This window comes from Protopterus annectens, chromosome 6.part0 (genome assembly GCF_019279795.1).
Source record: "Protopterus annectens isolate FY-2018-M chromosome 6.part0, PAN1.0, whole genome shotgun sequence".
NCBI classification, from domain to species: domain Eukaryota; kingdom Metazoa; phylum Chordata; order Ceratodontiformes; family Protopteridae; genus Protopterus; species Protopterus annectens.
The window spans coordinates 210,251,505-210,273,424 of record NC_056737.1 but is presented as its reverse complement, the minus strand read 5'-3'; the positions used below and the strand labels follow the sequence as shown (position 1 = coordinate 210,273,424).

At 39.1% G+C, this 21,920-nt stretch overlaps 1 protein-coding gene across 35 annotated transcripts in view; it reads right to left on the bottom strand.

The window, feature by feature from the left end:
• Positions 1 to 204: 204 nt before the first annotated feature.
• GPHN (gephyrin) overlaps positions 205 to 21,920 on the bottom strand; it is a 2,535,134-nt gene continuing 2,513,418 nt past the window's right edge. For all 35 annotated transcript variants that reach the window (XM_044073932.1, XM_044073937.1, XM_044073941.1 and 32 more), the window contains 2 exons: positions 19,490 to 19,586; positions 205 to 1,223 (listed from right to left, as the gene is read on the bottom strand). In XM_044073932.1, the coding sequence (XP_043929867.1) occupies positions 1,090 to 1,223; positions 19,490 to 19,586 (231 nt within the window). In that variant the 3' untranslated portion in view covers positions 205 to 1,089. The remainder of the gene's footprint in view (positions 1,224 to 19,489; positions 19,587 to 21,920) is intronic.

The window sequence follows — 21,920 nt, the reverse complement described above, 5'->3', positions numbered from 1 at the left end:
CAGAGTCAAAACTACCATAGTGGGTCTCTGCCAAGATGTCATTTAATATTCAGAACTGTGTGCATAACAAATTACCAGGGATCCTTAAAATACTTGACAATGTGTTCTCCTAGTAAGATAACCACTCCTTAAAAGACTTTCTTTGGCAGAACAGGTAACACTTTCATTCAGTAGTACAAAAAATATACTAGCAGGTGTCAAAAGTTTAAATAATGATCTTAGTTTTTATTAATTTCTGTTTCAATATCATTACAGAAAATGTTATGGTACAGAGTTGTTTAACATCTCCCAACTGCTCATAATTTTTGCATGAATGCTGGTACTCTGTTAGCTGTACAAGTTCAGTCTTTTTTAAATTTTCTGTACATTTTTTTTATTTCTTGGTTAAAAAGGCTGTCAGCACTTAAGGAAGCAATTTCTTTAAATAAAAGATTTTTTCTGGTCATTGTCCAATAGTACTGAGCCTGGTGGCTGCTTAAGGATAAGAGAAATGAGGACAAGAAGGAAGAGGAAGGTAGAGGGGGAGGGAAAGTGGGGATGAAAGTCCCCATATATGGCAGCAAGGTGTCATTATGTCCACCAGGTCCAAACGCAGCCACCCTGCTTTTGGCACTGTGCACATAAACAAGAGATATGAGATTAAAGAACAAGCAAAGCTTTCTGGGAAGCGGTTATGATGCATACTAATGAAGGAAATAGCAGTGTAATCTACGCTAGTATAAAGTAAGCAGACAGCCTTGTTAAAGAGCATCAGTATCTGTACTTTAAAGATGAGAGAAACACAAGTTGTGCAGGCACCTACTGCTGTCTAGTAAACGCTACCGCTATCAGGTCTAGCATCGAACACACAAAGCAATTGCAATGAAAAAGAGAAAAATTGCCTTGATAGTATAATACAGAGTAGTCTTACAAGATTTTTTTGTCTTCAAAAATGAATACTTTCATTGTGTTTGAATGTATTCCAAGATATCATCTATGCTGATCACCTCTGATCCAAATCATAAAAACTAGCTGTGCCATTGCATATTACAGGATACAGTCAATGGTATGTGGGGACATGCACCAAAGCGTCGGCCTCTGCTGGTGACATCATAGTCGTCCAATCACCATGACATCGACCACTTCGCCTTTGTGAAGTTCCACGTACTGCTCTGTCTTTGGAGGTAGCATCAACAGTCCATTGGCACTGCGCATACTCATCAGGCGACTGCTGACTTGATTCCCTGTGGGTGATAAAAGACAGTTAAAAAACAGAAATCAAAGCAAGCGTGTAATGTCCTTCTATGCATAAAAAATCATGATTCTACTAGGAATACCTCCTCGTTAAACATTTACCATCTCCTCATTGTTCATCTGCTACACAGAGAAAGTGGACAACTTCGCTGTCATTGTGCAGATTGGAAATCATTAAATCATTTCTGTCTGCTGTGTTTAAAGTCTCCCTCCACTATGTAAACATGCAACCATTTAATGGTTACAGCTGAGTGAAATGCACCTCTACATTTTATATATATATATATATATATATATATATATATATATATATATATATATATACATATACATATGTTCAGAATGAAAAATCCATTTCTTCTTTCTATGTGCTAGCAAGTAGTGGTTTATTATTTATACAGTGTTGGTGTTACATAGATTAGTACTAGGCTAACTGCCCTTATGGGCCTTTTTAATCTTAGACAATTATCCCATGTGAGAATCAAACTCTACACCTTGTGTCGGTAAGGTAAGCACCTTAACCATTATGCCAACCTCAAGCAAGATCATTATTGTTTCCCTGTCTGGACTTCCTCCAATTTGTCATGGTTATTTTTTACAATGAAATTCAAAACTGTATACAAGTGCTGATTAACAAAGGCACATTACACTGACAAGACAAATATCTAGTGTCTAAAGCAAGCTATAACCTACTTCATATACAGATGTAGTAATTCCAAGTACAGCAAACTGCAATGTTACTACATTTAAAGGAATCTTTTTTGTTTTCATTTTTTACAGAGATTTATTTTTTTCCTTAAATTAAAATACATTTTATCTAATGACTATCACATATTTATCAAATAAAAATGAGTGTTTTTCCAAGGATCATTGCACAGTCATAACCAGGTTATGAATGCATAGCCAAAGCACCTAATAAACACAGTATGATGGATGAAGAAAATATATGTTCTACAAAATGCTCCAAAATAGTTAAGTAAATACATAAAATAAGATTGCTATGTATTTCATGCCACTGAACTTTTTCCTCTTGTCCAAAATCTGATGCACCATATATCAACGGCAGTTTTTTTTTTTTTTAAGAGTTACAGGTCATGCTAATGAGGCCAATGCAAAATACAGGACAGCATCTACAGCAGTAAAAAGGAATTAGGATTCCAAGAGGCTGCCAGTCAGAAACACAGAGGAATAAAGGAAAAGTACAACTGTGTGAGAATACACGGTTAGATGTTTGAAAACAGGATTATTGTTGCAAGAATGCATTATATAACTGTAAAAAAAAAAAAAAAACAAAGATTATTAGGCAGGGATGGGGGTGAGGTTGGGGGCTGTACAGGGCACCTGTAATGCTACAAGTTCTTTGTCCACAGTGTTCGTAAACATGCTACAGTGAAATGAGAACTTTCTAGTCGGCAGTTCTAAGGTACAGGTCAGCCCAACCTGTAGCACAGTAGTGTCCTGCTCATCATGGTCAGTACTTTAAGCACAAAAGGCTTGAAATGAATTTCAGAAGATGCCTATACTTAACTCGAATATGCTTTCTGAATCATTGCTGGATGTCTTGACATCTGCTTAGTCGCTATTACCCATGCAGATAAGTACATCATTCACTGAATCTCACCCTCTGTCCACATGTGTAAATAAGCTGGTTGGTGTCTTCTCCACTTACCGGTTTATAAATAATGAGGTTTTTATAGGCCAGTGACATGCAGAAAATCTATAAGCTGAGCCACTTTTCAAACTCACACCATGCAGTTTTTCTTCCTTCACATATTAATAAAAATACATGATGTATAAATACTTAGTTTAAATGGAAAATGACATTGCCTCTCGGAGGAATTTCCTTTTCTGCTATACAAAACTACAGTTATCAGTTTATCTACAGACTTCCCAATATCAGGTAAAATCTAAGCATGCACATTATCAAAAATATATAGCAAACAAGGCAAAATATTAATTAAAGCCTATCTACACAATGTCCACTCAAAATGGTGAAATAATTAACGGCACTGTTTGAGGAAGACTCAATTAATATTTTCCCCCTCATCTTACAGTGCTAGCCTTCCAAAACACGGTATTCACAGAGCACTACCTGAAGGCCTGTAGCAAAGTTGCTTATAATCCACAAGGAACTGAACATTTTCTAGAAGCATAAAAGTATTATAAGAACAATATGTACCCATAAGCATGCTTTATCCTATCACCACTGACATTATTAACAATAATCCTTCTCTATAGGTATGCAGCACGAATGATGTATGGCCTATGCATTTACTGTAGCAGTATGCAATTGACTTTCTGTCTAAGGAGGATTGACAACCAATCATCACTGCAGCTTTATAACAAAAAAAAAATCATAAAAGTCTGAAGACAAAAGCATCACTAATGCTAGAACAAGTGTGTAGACAATACACTAACAGGGATAGCACTGAAGGAGGCATTTAAGGATCAGCACTTCATGCAATTCTCAAATCTTTCTAAGGGAATACTGTTGAGTTACAGAATGCTGTTTTGGCAAGATTGTAAAGACTGAAGAATTTGTGCTGAAACAACTTTTGATAATGATGGAATTTTCCCTTTTTGCCACTGCTGTGTAATCTCTGAGTTGGTATATATATATATATATATATATATATATATATATATATATATAAGTCTGGAGGGGGGAGCAGGAGGTGGTGAGTAGTGTCCTTCCCACATGGAAGGAGCAAGGGGGCTTGCTATATTGCAAAAAAAAAAAAAAAAAGTCTTATGGAAGTTTGGCAAAAATCTTTTAATTGAAAGCTTTCTGATTTTTTTTTTATGTTCACAGAAACAGGATTTGTTGACTCAATGTGCTTTCCTTTTCAAGAACTGGCTTTTCTCAAAGTTCCAAAAATGGTTCAGTGCATAAACTTTAAACACCAAAGATACACAGACATTGGTTCTGGTAATGCAAGTCGTATAAATGGGAATTAGATCTTTATGCATTCAGAAACAGTTTGCTTCACCATTTCTGCAGAAGTCAGAATTGCTCTTACACTTCTGTCATGGTCAGTGTGGATAACAAGGAATTCGCCTGAGGGAAGTCTACCTGCTGCCTCACGTAGAACTGACAGCATGGGGAGTAATTACTTCCATTAAGGAAATGTGATACTGTGAAAGGCTTCACGATTGATGACAAGAAAATGGACAGCATGGTGGCTGAGTGCTTAAGGTGTCTGCCAAACAACTCCAAGGTTTGGGGTTCACTTCCGACTTTTGGTCACTGTCTGTGTGGATTATGTGTATCCCCCCCCCCCAAAGCTTTTTTTCTAAGTGCTCTGCTTTCCTCCCTCCTCAGAATAACATGTTAGTCAACTGGGTTCTCTATGATGTCCTTATACAATGCAAAGTCCCTTGCCCTTGTGAACACGGTCATAACTGAATAACCCTGTGATGGACCTGTTAACTAAGTAAAAAATGACATAGTCTATCACCTCATATTTTGAAGTACCCCATTATATTTATCAAAATAATGGCAGATGGAGTAGAGAATCAAGCTATTACCAAGGTCCTTCAAGTTGTCCAGGGTTTGATTCCCTCAGCCTCCACTGCGTAACTACGTGACTCTGAACAAGTCACTTAAACACTGCTCTCACCGAGTCTGAAAAAAGTCACTGGAGATCAGTGTCTACCCCCAGTGAACAAATAAAATAAACCTGGTGGGTTATCAAACAATATGCATTAATTTGTAAGAAAGGATGTCACCCCATATACAATGAACTTGCCATCAATCATAAGTGAAGCAGAGGATTAAGGCAAAGCGGTGACATCATCCCTGATCCTCTGATCCTCTTCTGATAACCTGTGAAAGATGCATTCTGCTACATTCAGACATCTCAGTATACCTACAATGCAGATAATATATAGGACAGACTGGTGAATAACTGGTATGAGGAAACAGACCAGCATGCATGGGCCCAAAAGACCACTACCACAGTCTGCACTGTGTTTTATATATTTACATTGCTTCCAGCACCATTGATGTGTCTTTGAAGAAACAGGATGGAAACAAATACTAGTTTAAAATGTAGGCTAGGTCGATATGTGAAAACTGATACAAACAGGACAAGCAATGTTTGCTGTTATCAGAGCAACTGCAGTTTCCCTTTTAGAGAGGAAAATGTGCCCTTACAGATAGAAAGGTCATTTAGGTTACATTTAGCGTTAGCATCATCCCATCCCTTGAGTAGAAAAAGAACGGGAAAACAAGAAAGATGAGACCTAGCAAAGTAGAATTCAGTTTTTTTTTCCTAATCACTGAAGCTGTTTCCATCAAGTGATCTCTTATTTTCGGCATCTGTCCTCTCACATTGACTTTGTTACATATTTATACAAAGGTTCATGAAAAAAAGCAAGCCTAAGGTACACAAGGTGAGTTTCGTGCAATTATTCTAGCTAGTTTCTTGCATCAGTAGGACTATAAAAAATGTGTTTTGAAGAATGGTATTATTACCTAGAGAAAAATAACAATTTCACAAAAGTGCCGCTCTTTTGATGATAAACAAAACCAAAAAAATATGCCACAAAACACTGCAACACATGTTTTGGTGAGAAGAAAACAAAAATAAGTAAGTAAGGACATCACACGGTGTGGGTGAAGAACATGCCCTAACAATTACTGCTAAGGGGCCATTCCTGAGGCTGGCACATTTTCCATGCATTAGAGTATGTACATATGCAATGTTGGCAGAAGGAGACATGACGTCCATCTGATCCGTTTGCTGTAGCTGGCACTGTAATTATCCACCTTCCATTCCATTCCCCACATTCCACATATACCATGCCTTTGTGACTTTTTCTGTGGTATTAGCCTGCACCACCCGCACAGGATGCCCGCTCCACTTTTCATCTACCATCGTATGTAAAGTAGAATCCAGATTGAACATAAAGACTATGCCCTCCTTTCCTCCTACATGTACTCCACCCTCTACAGCTTCATGCACCCACAAAGGTCTAACTAGTTGCTTTCTAATTTTAAGCAACTAAAATAAAAAGCTTCACTTCATACTTTCCATCACTTTACCATATGGTCTTTCGTTATTTCCAACATCTCAGCCAGTTTAATATGCCTTTCCATATATAATGTCCAGTACCACACACAACTCCAGCTGCAATATAACCAGTACACAGCAACAAAAACAATATTACTTCCTTATCCATGGGTTTAGTCTCACACTTAATCCCAGCATTCTGTTAGCTATGGCTAATATCTTCCCATACACATTGTCCCAAAAATTCACTGCTGCAGTGATGAATACCCCCAATTTCCCTTGCTGTCTACTCTATAGAAGTCTAACACCTCCTTTCATACCATAAAATAACTTCTAGGGTGCCTCAGATGTAATACCATGTACTTATCTGCAGTAAATATTTTTTTTTTGTGGTCCCGTTTACATCATCCTAACTTACAAATGTCTACCCTAAGCAAGATGGCACAGTGCTACAACAAAGTTGCAAAGTTTGCCACAAGCTCTAAATATGACACACACCACTGTAAATCACTCCTAGAATTAAAGTAGCTTGAACTCCCCAACCAACTTGCCTTTATTCAACTATCCACCTTGCACAACCTTATTTTCAACCTTACTGCCTGCCCTGCACTAGACAGTCTAGTCACCTTACACACCAAATTGATCCCTATGATCAGAAGACAAAAATCTCTTAGCTATCTCAAAACCCACAAGAAAACCAGGTCACTCTCTGTATTCATACTTTGTCTCTATACTTTGGAATTTACTACCTGAAGCTACCAGGTCTATGCCTGGGCTAACCCATTTCAAAGCCTCTTTAAAAAAATCATCTCAGAAATACATGGCTCTGCATAAAGCCTGCCTACTCAGTCTCATACAGACTACTCAGATGTGACCTGCGTCTGGCATACAAGGCCATTTCAGACCCAGCCTTGATGGAGTTGATGCATATCCGTAAGACAAACTTCACTTGCGTAACTTGCATGCAAGGCCTTAACCTGGTCTGTGACATTAACAGAACTTGCTGGTGGGATAGATTTGTGTCCTAAAGATTCCCTCGTCTGTGGAATAGACTCCCTCTCCATGTTAAGCAGAGTACCTCCCCCTAGCCCTCTTTAAGAGGAACCTAGACAACTGTATAGGAAACAGAAAATACACCCCTGGGATCCCACCTGTGTCCCTGCTGGACAGGGGAAACAGGTGCTGACTTTGAGGGAACATGGGTGAAATTCTTGGCTAGGCTTATAAGGGGCTCAGGACCAATAGCCTTGTATCATCCTATGAACCTAATGCTCAGGTCTTCCTCACTAGCCTCATCATCCTCTTCTGTCACATTTCAATCCCTCACAGTCTGCAAGATCCTAAGGCTGCAACTCCTTCTCTGTTTCTATACCATAACCTTAAGCTACTGGTCAGGCTGTATTGCTTCTATTCTTAACTCTCGCGATATCTTTCTGCATCACTAACTTTCTGGCTGCTATTTTCCTAACTGAAACTAACATTTCTTTTTTCATGTACTATAACAGTCAATGTCACAGAGTGCACTACCTATGTACTATTTTTTGGACATTATCTAAATCATGTATGGTGAGAGTGATTATTATTGTCTATAAAGTTTTAACTCGTAACAGCTTGCTATTTCAACTTATTTTTGTATAGTATTTATAATGTAAATTGTATTGTATTGGATTGTACTGCAATTGTACTGTAGTGTATGTGGAGCTTTTCTCCCCAGGCCTCGGCTGAATACGGGTTCTGTAAACCCAGTCAGACCACAAATGTCAAATAAATAAATAAATCATTCTGCCGGCCTGGTGCCCTTGTGCCCCACATCAATGCTGGATCTACCAGCCAGTCTCCTACCCCCCTGGACTATTGCTGGGGTAGTCATGGATCCTAAGGGTGTTCTAGGGGCTCAGCCATCTTTGCATCCATCCAGGGGGTTTAATTTCCGAAGCCCTACCCACTCTGCTCACCATGGTTATGTCTGAGGATTAGGTGTGCAACAGGGAAATGGTGGTGTATTGCCCCACCTCTGCAGCAGCTCAGCTAAGTCCTATTTGGCCCATACCTCCTCCAATGATGTTCCAGTCTCCACCAGGGATCACTGCAGAGAGGCAGTCATGGTGCCTCGCTCCCTCCACTGGGATATGTACAGCCATCCCTTCCTGCTAATCTGAAAGTAGCCCTAGCCACAACTCAAACCCTGATTGCTTTGGCCATAGTATGGGCTTTATCTCAACAGGACACAGGAACAGCATTTATCTGTACTAAATCGTAGTATCCACTTTTTTAGTGCAAGCTTCTAATCTCCCCAAATCCATTATCAGACTGCCCCTACGCTGGTATGTTCTAAAATTTTTGCCTCTGCAGATAGCTTTATTCTGTGGTTTACCATAAAGTTGAAGTCAGCCATATCTATATTAAAACGTGCTGGCCCCAGTACTGACCCACACAGTATATAACTAAAAACCTTTATCTCCCTAAATAACAACATATTTAGTACTACCATCTATCCTGTTGTCGTCACGTTTCTACCTATTTTACCAAAGTACTGCACACCCACACAGCTGTAAGTATTCTCAGTAGTCTCTTACATGATGCAACATTACAAGCCCTGCTGAAATCTAAACGCATTACAGGTATCAGACTGCAAGTGACCACCTCATCTATGACTAAGTCACAGAATTGGAACATATTTGTTTGACTGAGCGTTCACACTGAAAATTCAGGCTATTGTTCTGAGTGACAGTTTTTCTCAAAGTTAGTCAGCTTCACCCTCGTGCCCCCCCCCCCCCAATCATTTTCCTAATCACTAAAGTCAGGCAGATTGGCCTACACTTTCTCAGGTTACTAGCTTCCTCTTCCTTAGAAAATGCTACCAAAATTGCTCTCTTACCATCTCCTGGTGCCAGACCCTCCTCTAGGGATCTATTGAACTGTGATGAAATCACCAGTACCTATCTGGCTTTTAAGTACTATGGAGACCGACCTATAAGACTCATGCGTCCTGCTCTTCTATCCTCCTACTTAATGCAACAAGGTTCACTTCAGCTCTGCCTTGATTACACACTTTGGTTATCTTGTATGAAAAATGCAACCCCCCCCCCCCCCCTATGCACAAGTGTTATAAGATTCCTTCTTCAAGATATACACAAACAATACATTTTCTGTAAGACGTGCCCTCAAACACAGATGATTTGTTCTCATATGCAAAGCATGCAATGCATTTGTTTATGACATTATAATGCACATCATGGTAACTACCAAAGATCCTACTAACTTCTAGTGTCAGATTACCAGGACAGAGACAGAATATTTTGTGCAAGTGGTTAAAATAATCAATTTGCTACTCAGATTTTATAAAACTGTACCAAAAAGGTAAAAAAAAAAATCAAAACCAAAAATTTTAACATAAAGCAAAGATCACAAAAGGTAGACGTTCAATAATTTAATAGTTTTAGCTGCCCTGCTAAGGGTATAAGAAAAGACACGGCTGGCAATTTGCTGCTACAAAGACCAGCAGAACTAACAACCCAGTTCACACACGTATTGGATACATAAAGTGATAATAATATTCCCAACCCACTCCTGTACTTTCTGCCTTAATGGAATTGTTGCTTCCTGATTAGCATTAAGATTGCATAATATACCTCTGTTTTATACAGTATGACTTGCATCATGTGACAGATTAAATGATCAGGAAAATGCTTTAAATTATAAGAGCAAATATGGAGAACATCCTTACAATGTTTGCTGCTGTGCATAATAGTTCTGCAGTAGTTAAAAAAAAAAAAAAAAAAAGCTTCTGGGCTTATGAGAAATAGAGATCTACCAAAGAGGATAAAGCACTCAATGATAAATGTTGCTAGGAGTGTGTTAACTGGAATTCTTCATGGGCTAATCTGTGAATAATGCTGTTAGAAAATGGACTTAGTTCAAACAGCTGTGCAGTGCTCCTTCATTGTGTGGTGCTAAATTTTCAGAGGTGGTGTTATGGTGATACAATACTCCTGAATATATACAGGCACGGTACTGTGGAAATATACGGTTTGTGCCACCTCTACCATAACTTTATATTTGCCAGTGTTCCACATCTTTATGGAACAGATCTAAAACTTTAAAAATTATTTGGAAGACTTAGCATATGTCATATATCCCAGGATGCTATTTTTCCCCCAAGGGTAGGAGGTTGGCATAATGGTTAAGGTGTTTACCTTACAGACACAAGGTGCAGGATTTGATTCTTGCATGGGGTAACTGGCTAGGCTTAAAATGGCCCACAAGGGCAGTTAGCCTAGTACTAACCTATGAACCAAACTTGGTGCTGGTCTGGTTAATGGTAGCAAATTTAGTTCTATTTGGCTCTTGGTTACTGATCTCTTTTGCTGTGATAAATGTGTTTTAGCACTAATAAAAACTGTTTATGCACGGAAATAACCATATGCAATGGCATTTTTTTTAGAAGTGTTATACAAGACTGTAAACAAAACCGTTTTTGGCTATTGGCAATGCAGTCCAACTGCAGTGTCCCACATCACAATAGAAGACACTACTGACCTGTAGTTTGGGCATCACCACTGCACAATGCACTTTGTATTTACTTAGTGAATACCATCAGGTTTCCACTATTTAGGAAATCACAAACTGTCAACTTTGAGTGGGGAGTTATTTCCATGAAAGCTAACTTTCCGTTGCAAATTAACAAGACAAGGGACAACATATGTTTAATGTTTGCCTGCTGACCAATGTTTCTTTAACAGTACACTACAAAATCCGTTGCACTTATATTTATTTATTTATTTACAATTCTATCCAAGAACAGAAGAGAAACAGTAATATACTTCCCTAAATGTAGTATTAAGTGAAGCCACACTACACTTAACAGTTGTCACACATCTATCTGGACTGCTGTCATAAGCAGAAAACTCCACTGTGACCTGCAGAAAACTTCATGGTTTCAAAGACGTTTATCAGCAGTACTGGATGGTCAATTACACAAAGTAGAAAGGTTTTTAGTGGGATGGGTGACAAGTTCTTAATACAGATGTCTTTAAATAAAAGTGTGAAAATAGGTACTTTAGAACCAAGTTATATAATTACAGCACTAGTTTTGTTTTTTTCATTTTTCTTTTTTCTTGTTGCACCTTAGATTCATTAGACTTGCATATATACAACTACCTCATCTTTACCGACAGCACTTCACTTTGCCAGCACTCTGATTCCACATGTAAACATGTCAATATTTATTGTCTCTCAACAACAGTCAGCATTAGTAAAGAGCAGCACCATACCTTACCAACATAAGCACAGGTTGTTAAAAACCTCCAAGGGCCTCCACCCCCACCCCAATACAGCAAACCTCAGCCACAGAGCCAGCTATGTGTTTATGTCCACATCTTCCCATGTATACTTCTTTTATGCATCAACAAAACTGCAAGCCTACTCCCCAAAGGCTTAAAACACTGATAAAGAGTCAAAGGTCTTTGTTACTGGCAATTCCTTATTTAGATACACTAACACTGCATTCACCAGACTGTGCAGGGTAAAGTTCATAGGTGCCTCAGTTCTTTCTTTGCTTACAGCACAGGGAACTCGCTGAGTAGCTCGGCCACATTACCCGATACTGGTGAGAGACCAACAGTGCTCCCCATTCAGTAGACTTTCTCCACATATTCCTGGTGAAAATTTGTGATCACCCATCCAGCTATCCAGACTAGTTTTAAAGGCTGCAAGGGAAGTACGCTGCTTGATAGGAAAGCGCAGTCTATTCCAGAAACAAGAGGGTACATTGTGTGTTAGGTGTCCATCATGCCATCTGGAGTTGCTGATGTGATAGTGTAGGTTTCCGCCTCCAGAATGGGTGTTTGCTTTATCTCTCATTCTATTTAGGTGAAGGAGTTCAAAGATTACTGGGTAGTTCATAGCATGAAAAGGTAATCAGCTATCACCTCTCAGGAGTCTGTACAACACTAAGTAGAGGGATACATCCTAATACTGAGATCTGAGCTCTTTAAAGTGAGTAAATGTTGAGGTCTCAAGCTGGTGTGGCTGGTTGGTGAGGTATTTGCTGAAAAGATGCAATGTTATGATTAAATTGTCCTAAATATGACTATGACTTTGTGGCTGCACATAAATGCGTGAATGACCTTAGGTGCTCCACTCTGATGGAGATGCAGAGAGACACTGTTGAGCTCTTCTTCCATGTCTCAAAGGAAGGAAAATTACTGATACCAAGCAGAATTCTAGCATTTTGAAGAATGATACCCAAGTTCAAAAAATAAAATAACTGACTTCAACAAACTTGTATAGTTCCAAGAGGTTACAGTATGCATGTGCATCTGTCCGGGATGAGGTGATTAACAGACTCTACTGCTTTTGCCAAAGATGGGCTACATTCTCTCATCTCGTGTTTTGCTGCTCCCAAAGTTTCTTTTTAGCCAAAGTTCATGTCTTAAGCATGCCCACTTGGCAAATTCTAATTTTCGGAATATTAGGAGAGCACAACTAAATGCTACATGCCTACACAGAAAAACGTCTGAGCTTGAAATCTTCCTCTAACTGAAGATACACATTTGTGTAATTACAGAAAGTTGGCTCCAGTTCAAGCTGGCACACCTTCCTTACCAGGATTCACTGTTTACTATGCACTCAGGTCCACAATAAGCTGAGTGGGCATACCCATATTTTCTAGGGAACTTACTATTTCATGGCAAATCATGCAAGATGACATACTGGAACTTGTACAGGTGCAAGTAATTCTCAGTGAAATTGCCTGCCATATGATTAACAACTATGGGTCCCATTCTATGCCCCAGTCTGAGCAAGCAGATTATTTAAATCAGATTAAAAAAATCTCCACCAAAAAAATGCAATTTCTATGGGTGATTTTAACTACAAACTGGCACGCCTATACAGCTAGTAATAAGTATGGGTAACTATGCCACAATTTTACTAATTAATGCTATTAAATTGTTCCCCTCTCCACTAGGGGTGATAATCCTTTTTAACTTTATTTACCAACATTGCTCCTTTCTGTATGACCTATAATGTCACCTGCTGAGTAAAATCCAATCCCGTAACAGTAACCTTCTCCTTCACATTTGAAAGCCCCAAAATAAAAAAAAAAACTTTATTTTTGGATTACTTTAAAACAATTCTCCACCTATTTGCTGATCTTGACAACTATAAACAGTGCAACACTCCAAATAACCAAGTACATAATGTTACTGCATGCCCCCTTAATTTCTATTCTCTTATGAACAGATGCATCAAAACGTCTGTTTCCATTCACCATAAGAATAATGGTAAATTCAGAATTAAGTCCATAGGCTGGGACTCCCATAGAAACAAGCTTGCAAAAAAAAAAAACTAAGCTAAAAGTAACATATATCCATACTCCCAAAAAAAGGCTTAAAACATAAAAAAAATAACCACAAGGCCTTCTTCAGTTATACTACATAACTTACAAAAATGGACTGTACTGAACTTACTTCTGGTGGGGGTCTTCTGCTCTGATCCTGAAGTTACTGTTAATATCCCTGAAGACACATTCAGTGCTAATTTCATGCCCCCAACCACAAAGATGGCACCACACTACCAAACATCCCATCCTTCCCAAAACCTTAAAAAAAAACTAGATCTATCTAAAATCTCTGGCAAGCAGGTGGAAAATATTTAGTCCAACTTAGCCTCTTCAGTTTAAGTCTCACCACTAGTTACATCATTGAAAGCATGCAGAATGACCATAGTGGTACCATTACACAGAGACAGCTCTGTTATCTCTGTTACCTCTCTCATTTAGCTACAGCTTCAGGATGTAGAGATAAGAATGGAGCACATCTTGGTAGTTTGGTATGGCTAAGATCAGGGCAGGGGCAGACTTGAGCAGTGGCTCGTGGACTGATTCTAAATGTTGCTGTTGGCCTTGTAACTTGAATCTAAGTTGCAATGCACTGTACTGTAGTTATAAGTGTGATGACATATTACATGGAATTCATTGGGCAAAAAAGGCAGGAAAGTCAACAAGGTCAGGACGTGTCTGCTGACCTGGAAAGTTTTTGTCTCGCAAATTATTTGCTCAGGTTTTGATCACTATGGAATAGTCATTCTTATGTAGTAAATACACTGTTTCTCACAGAATCTTAAAATATAAGACCGTGGCAATTCACAGCGCTGCATATCTGTCAACTATCTTCACACGTATAAGAAACTGCAACAGTAACACATTTTCTTTCCTGCTTCAAAAGTTCTACCAGGAAGATAGTACAACAGAAACTGGACAGACACTTCATTATAGCCACTTAAGCAAATGTACTGACTCGGCTGTACCTGACAGGACTAAAACCAGGTCCTCTCATAAAAAAGCCACCCTGGTGGACCACAAGTATAAATAAGTTATATAATAAAAAGAAAGAAACTGATATCTAATTACAAGAAAGAACATATTCAGCAAAAGAAGATTATCCTACAAAGCCTAAACAAGCAAATCAGCAACCTTGTAAAGTCCTCTAAAGTTAGTTACCAGTCTAGACTAGCATCCGTAGCTAAAGACGATCAGAAGGCATTCTTTAACTACATCTAAAACCTCAAAGGGAATGCCCAGATATCTGCTGAACTTATAGTGGATGGTACCACTCATACTGAACCTGAAGAAATTGCCAACCTGCTAGCTTACAGATTTGGCATCAATCCCCACCCCCCATCCCCACTGGCCATAACCCATAGCATTCCCGATACCGGTCATCTACTAATTATCTCCAAAAAATAGCTCATTCACACTCTCTCCAAGGCCAAAAATATGACCTCTATGGGACCAGACAACATTCCAGGCTGCATACTAAATCTAAAACAAAACCTAGTGGAACCACTTAATTGTCTCTTTAACCACTGACTGAGCACTGGTTTTGTGCCAGATGAGTGAAGAACAGTAACAGTAATCCCCTTGCACAAAAGAACTGACCCTGGGAACTATAGACCCATTAGCCTGACCAGCCTTATCTGAAAGGCCATGTAAAGAATCATCATGGACCTTATCAACCAGGGCATAGGCAATCTTCAAATTCTTGACCCAACCCAATTTGCTTTTGTCAAGGGTAGATTTTGCTTATTAAACCTTGTGAACTTCTTTGAGAAAGTCACCAAGGTCCTGGATGAGTGTAAAGTAGTAGACATCACCTATCTTGATTTAGCCAAGGCTTTTGATGCAATTCCTCACTTAGGGATCATTGAGAAACTCTCCCAGATGGGTATTAATCCATTTGTCACTAGATGGGTAGCAAACTGGCTCACAGATACAGTGTACACTGTTAAAGCTGGGGAAGCTTCTTCCACCAGTAGACCAGTTACCAGTGGTGTACCACAAGGATCTGTACTGGGCCCTCAGCTGTTTGGAATTTATTTTCCTGAAGTCAAGGCCAAAGTAGATGGCCTGCTGCTTACTAAATTTGCAGATGTCTGTAAACTGGGTGCAATTGTAGAGTCCCCCAGTAATATCAACAAATTACAGAAGGGAATGACACAAACAAATGCTTGGTGCTGGGGCCACGGACTAAAATTAAATGCGAAAAAATGCCTCATTATTCCCTTTTGGCAAAAATGTAGGCCCTGCTATTTATGATATAGATAGCACCCCTCTAAGCTCAAATATAGTGGTGCAAGACTTTGGAATGCAGGCTGAGAGCAATCTACACTTTGATCACCATGTATCCACAGTAGTAAGGAAAGCTTTATACACTGCTCATCTCATAAATAAGGGCATCACATCCAAGACCAAGGACGTTGCAACTCTGCTGTACTCAGCCCTTAATAGACCACTGATTGAGTACAATGCCCCCTTCTGTATGTATCTCACCAGACACCTGCAGCAGCTAGAGAGACCACAGAGGTTTCTACCAAGAGAATTCATGGACTCCAAAACATGATCTACAGGGAAAGACTGAAAGCTCTATCACTGTATTCTGTATTATACAGGCTGCTGACAGGTGACCTGTGCCTGGACTACAGTGCCCTAATGAGAATGCTGCACATCCGCAAATCAAATGGGACGAGAGTCACTCACTTCAGGGATCTCAACCTAGCCTCTAACATTAATAGAACTTGTGCAAGAGACAGACATGTGTGCCAGAGATTGTTGCTCCTCTGGAATAAGCTCCCACTTCATGTGAAGCAGAGATCCTCAATGACCATATTTACATTCAACCTTGACAACTGGATGAGAAACTGCAAATGCCCCTTGGGGGTGGCACCGATGACCCTCATGGACAGGGGCAGTTGGTGCTGATCACAGTATCACTCTGCAAATAACGACCATCTAACTACGGTCAACTAGGGTACTTGCTTTTTTTTACATGTCTAGGCTTGCAAAGGCCCTAGGACCTTACCATAGTAACCTCTTATGAACCTATTATGCAGGCTCAGAAACTTCCAAGGAATAGCAGCCTATTTATTCTACTTGATCAACTGGCTATAACTTCTGTGCAAAGCAGTTCTAAGCAGATAACCAAAGGACAAGCTCTCTTACAGTATAGTAACAGGAACCTATTCTTGTTTCTTTGGGACAAACAGATATAAAAAGCCAGCCTGCATCCCCTGACACACAATATTCAGTGTAAGCATTAAAAATCAGAGGTGACAAGCACAGAGCCGACACATTTACTTTTAGCATCACTGAAGGTTAACTGATAACAGTGGCAGACTGGTGTGACATCACCAAAATGGATGACAGTAGCCCAGGAATTCCTAAGAACCATCCCTAATAAATACCTAAAACTGCCTGCAGAGAAGGTGCTGTTACTGGATTCAATAGGCAGATGCCACAGACGGCCCTAAAAGATCTGGTTCCATTGTGGTATTGACATCCTTAACCTTTATTAAAACAATTAGCAAAGGTACCATGGTTGCCACATCTCCTCTGAGTACTCAGGTAACACCAAAGACAGAGAGTGCACTAACAAGGCCAAATGGAGTACAAGACCTGAATCTTAAACTTAGCTCCACTGCTTACCCCATACCTCTTAATTGTAGAGATTTTCGCAGAATGTCCAGATTTTTGCCTCATGTTTTTAGTTTGTTTTTCATAAAATTCTGGTTTTCTGGCAAATTAGTGGCAAATCGTTAAAGACTAAAATTAGAAAATAATGACAGACATTTGAGTTTCAGACTTCATACCCTTCAGAAAATTCATACTAATGCAAAACATGTTATTCTACCAGTCTTCTAAGATTGTAAGAGCAATATTTAAAAATTGTCCCTATTTTTGGCCCTTTGTCCCACTTTTATTTATGGCTGTCCAAAGTTTTGCTCTAACAGGTTGAGAGGAATGGCATACCCCTTCTGGAAGCACTAGCAAAGGTAAATAACAATGGCTCTTAAAAGACTGACCTTAATTTCTCACAGGCTGTCATAACTCTTTATTAACACGTAACCTCCAAAACTGCACTGTATAGCATCTTATGTCAAATGTGTGTGTGGAAACCTGCTTTGTTAAACAGCAAGATAAATACTGCTGGGTTGAATGACTCATTCATACAGGCCTAGCTTCTTTTTCTTTTGTCAAGATAATGACAGTGAAATCTTGAGAAACCAGTAGTTACTGTCTTTCAGGAGGGAAAGTCAGGGAACACACTGAAATGGTGCTAAATCTTCTGTTAGTCCTTAATACATGAAAAGGTCAACAGAAACCCCACTATTAACAGCACATATGCAACAAATCTTTTATATATCTGACTCTGGGAAGATTATGTTTTTTTTTTTTCTTATGCCATAAACCACAATTTACTAGGGTCATTTCCAATTCCAAGGCATAGTATAACCATATAAATATTTTTCAAAAACAATTTGCACTTTTTGGCCTACTATTGCAGTCTGCGTTCCCTTACATTTGGTAGTGCGTGCACGCGAGTGTGTGTGTGTGTGTGTGTGTGTGTGTGTGTGTGTGTGTATGTATGTGCTTCTTAAGGTATTGTAAATAAAAAAAAATAAATAAATAAGCGATTAATGCTGTGATGCTGCATTAATCGTATACACCCACAAGATACTAAAAAATAAGTGATTAATGGTGTTGCACTGGTTGTGATGCAGCATTAATCATATACACACACAAGATACTAAAAAAGAATAAGTGATTAATGCTGTGTCACTGGTTGTGAAATTCTGACTCTCATTGTGGTGAAACAAAAAAATACTGAGACTGTTAGAAGCTTGTGTTGCCATGTGAAAGTGGAAATGTTGTGCAATAGCTATGCTTGTGTAAACAACGTCTATTTTCTTTAGTGTTTGTTGTGTTACAGATACCGCAATCCCCTAGCAGCTCATCATTTCACCCTGCTCTGGGATGCGGGATCAATAAGCAGTTTTGGTACTCATCCAAAATGAAAGCCCCCCTTAGTAATGTTCTCTCTTTCTGTAAATATAAATATAGGCATGTCAGTGTGTTTGCTTCAGCATATACTCAACCTCTATGGGGAAAAAAAACACTCTCATGAAGAGCGAAGTTAGCAAAATGTATGCTGTAGCCCATATCTTTTTTTTTAAGTTGCCCCAAAATAAATATTCTCACATGAAAGAATGCTGAATGAAAAATATTAGTGCTATCAGATGACATTTCAGAAAAGTCTAGCAATTTTCATGTTTTTACTACTTATTTACCACAGACATAAAAGCAGAAGGAAAAAAAATCAGTAGTAGTTGCCAAGAATAACCATGAATACACTGTGATTCACCTGTAATCTGTGCCCAAGGTAAGGGCTCTTGGTGATGCCAATGAATACAGTATGACTCACCTGTACTCTGTACCCAAGGTAAGGGCTCTTGGTGATGCCAGTGAATACACTATGACTCACCTGTACTCTGTGCCCAAGATAAAGGCTCTTGGTTATGCCAATGAATACACTATGACTCACCTGTACTCTGTGCCCAAGATAAAGGCTCTTGGTTATGCCAATGAATACACTATGATTCACCTGTACTCTGTACCCAAGGTAAGGGCTCTTGGTAATGCCAATGAATACACTATGACTCACCTGTACTCTGTACCCAAGGTAAGGGCTCTTGGTGATGCCAGTGAATACACTATGATTGATCTGTACTCTGTGCCCAGGATAAAGGCTCTTGGTTATGCCAATGAATGCAGTATGACTCACCTGTACTCTGTACCCAAGATAAAGGCTGTTGGCTATGCCAATTAATACACTATGACTCACCTGTACTCTGTGCCCAAGATAAAGGCTCTTGGTTATGCCAATGAATACACTATGACTCACCTGTACTCTGTGCCCAAGGTAAGGGCTCTTGGTGATGCCAAGTTAATATGCATCGATGGTATTCAGGTCTTGGGTCTAATTTAACATCACAGGATAACTGCACAAGGAAAAATGTGTATTATTGGAGATGACATGGTTGTTAAACTGGCAAGACAGACAAGAATTTACACATAATGTGAGACAGTTTCTCTGCACTAAAACAGAAATAGAGAATTCCCAAAAAATAAACAAAGGAAGCAACTGAATGCTATACAGCATTGCACAGATTGTAAGATATGGTAAGGAAAATGCAAAACAATGGAATGGATTTGTTAAAAGTGCATCAAACGTGTCAGCAGGTATGAAGTGTATCTCCCAAAAGGGCAAACCTAGAAATGTGCAAACATGCATTATGGTCAATGTAAAAAAAAGCCATAAAATATTGTTTGATTGTAAATCTGGTAACCTAAGCATCAGTATTAACAGAAATACAAGAAAGGCAATGATCTTAGTCAGAAACATATCATATTTTAAAGGCTGACTTAAAGACATGTTTGCCAATCCCAACCAGACATCTTCAGTACCAACGTTATCAAATTATGGGATGCAGGAAGCTGGAGCCAGTTCTGGCAAGTGACAAGAGTAAAACATGAACTATCCTTGCATGGGACACCGCTCACAGGACACAGGACACACACACACACACACACACACACACACACACACACACACACACACACACACATAAAAACAGAAACGCACATTACAAATGCAAATGTTAGTTCATCCACCACAAGTCTTTGGGAAGGAAGGGAAAAAAGAAGCCCCAAGGAAAACTCACGAGGACATGCAAGCAGTAAACAAAAAGCACTCCAGCTAGAAAGTGAACCAGAGGAATAAAAAAAAAAAAGTACTCCAGATACAAAGTTATTAGCCCTAGTACTCTTTGTCTGTAGTTGCGCTGCTGCATTTTAGAAAGTGTTTTGGTCTTTTCTGACTGCTTGCTGTAACTTGTATTTAGTAACTTAACCCTATATACCTTGTATTTTATTCTGTGCCTCATCAGTGTATTATTCTTTTGATCTGTGCTGGGGCTAAAAGGGGGTTGCAAAGATTAGCCCAAATAACAAATCAAAATTCAGGTGCTGTTTATCTAAATTCTTAATTGTTTCACAAAACTGCCCTACAAATACTAGGTATTACCACAACTGTTGCTTAAAAATAGACGACGTTCACTATTTTGCTGCTCCATCTTCTAACAAAGCTGTGACAGAGTTTGTACTGTACAAAAGGTAATACACAGAGGCATTAGGATAATGGATACATGATGGTCGTAAGTTAGGTCACTGTCCGCATAAATTCCCAAATTTTGAACAAGTGAGTCAGTTTTTATGGGTGTACAGTCAATATGGTATTTCTCTGGGGCAGATAATTTCCCAAATGTTATGATAATATATTTTTGGCATTTATTTGTAGGGAGTGAAGCTTTTTCTTTAGACTCCTAGCAGAGAGCAGCAATGCCTTTAGGATATTCAGAGTTTTTTGGTCAATTTGGAAGCTTTTGCGGAGTGACCTCTGTATTAACTTACATGGATTCCACCAACTTGTCACAAAACTACTCCTGCCAATCCTAGACTGGATTCTTACAAACACCCCTGATCTCTACCACAATCCCTTGAATGATCATCTTCCCACCCACATCCTTAGATACTCTCTCCAATCACCTAAACACACTTACAGAGACTGCCGTAAACTGTCAAATTTTAAATGCCAACAAATTTACTCCACATTATCAAACATAAAATGGTCCTTCCTCCAGCAGCTCCATCTCACTGAAGCTGTGCTGAAATTTAATCAAATATTCCTTGATATTTTCAACTCCCTTGTCCCCTCTATGAGAATTAGATTTAAAGCTAATTATGCCCCCTGGCTCTCTAAAGAAACTTGATCCCTTATGCATAAAAGAGACAGTGTTTGGAAAGATTGGGTTAAAACCAAATCTCCTTCTCTGCTCCAAAACTAGAGAGAACTCAGGAACCATTCTAAAAAACTAGTTAAAGATAAGAAAAAATTCTACAACTCACCCCAAATCAACAGAAAATCTAACCCACAAAATTTCTGGTCTACTATAAACAAAAAATTCTTCACTTGTGAAACCCTTCCACTCCCACCCCTTTCCCAAATAATACTCTACTAGAAACTGCTACCCTTCTTACAATTACTTCAAAGATACTATCCAAAATCTTAATCACTCCAACCACAACCCTGATCCCCCTCCCATCTCTTCTAACCCATGCAACAGAATCCCTTTCTCCCTTAAACCAGTCACCATTGTTTACATCAAATCACTCCTGCTCAAACTTAAACACTGGTTTCCCTCTGCAGACAGCCTATCTCCCCATCTTCCTCAAACTAGCTGCTGAATCCATAGCTTATCCTATATCTTTGCTAA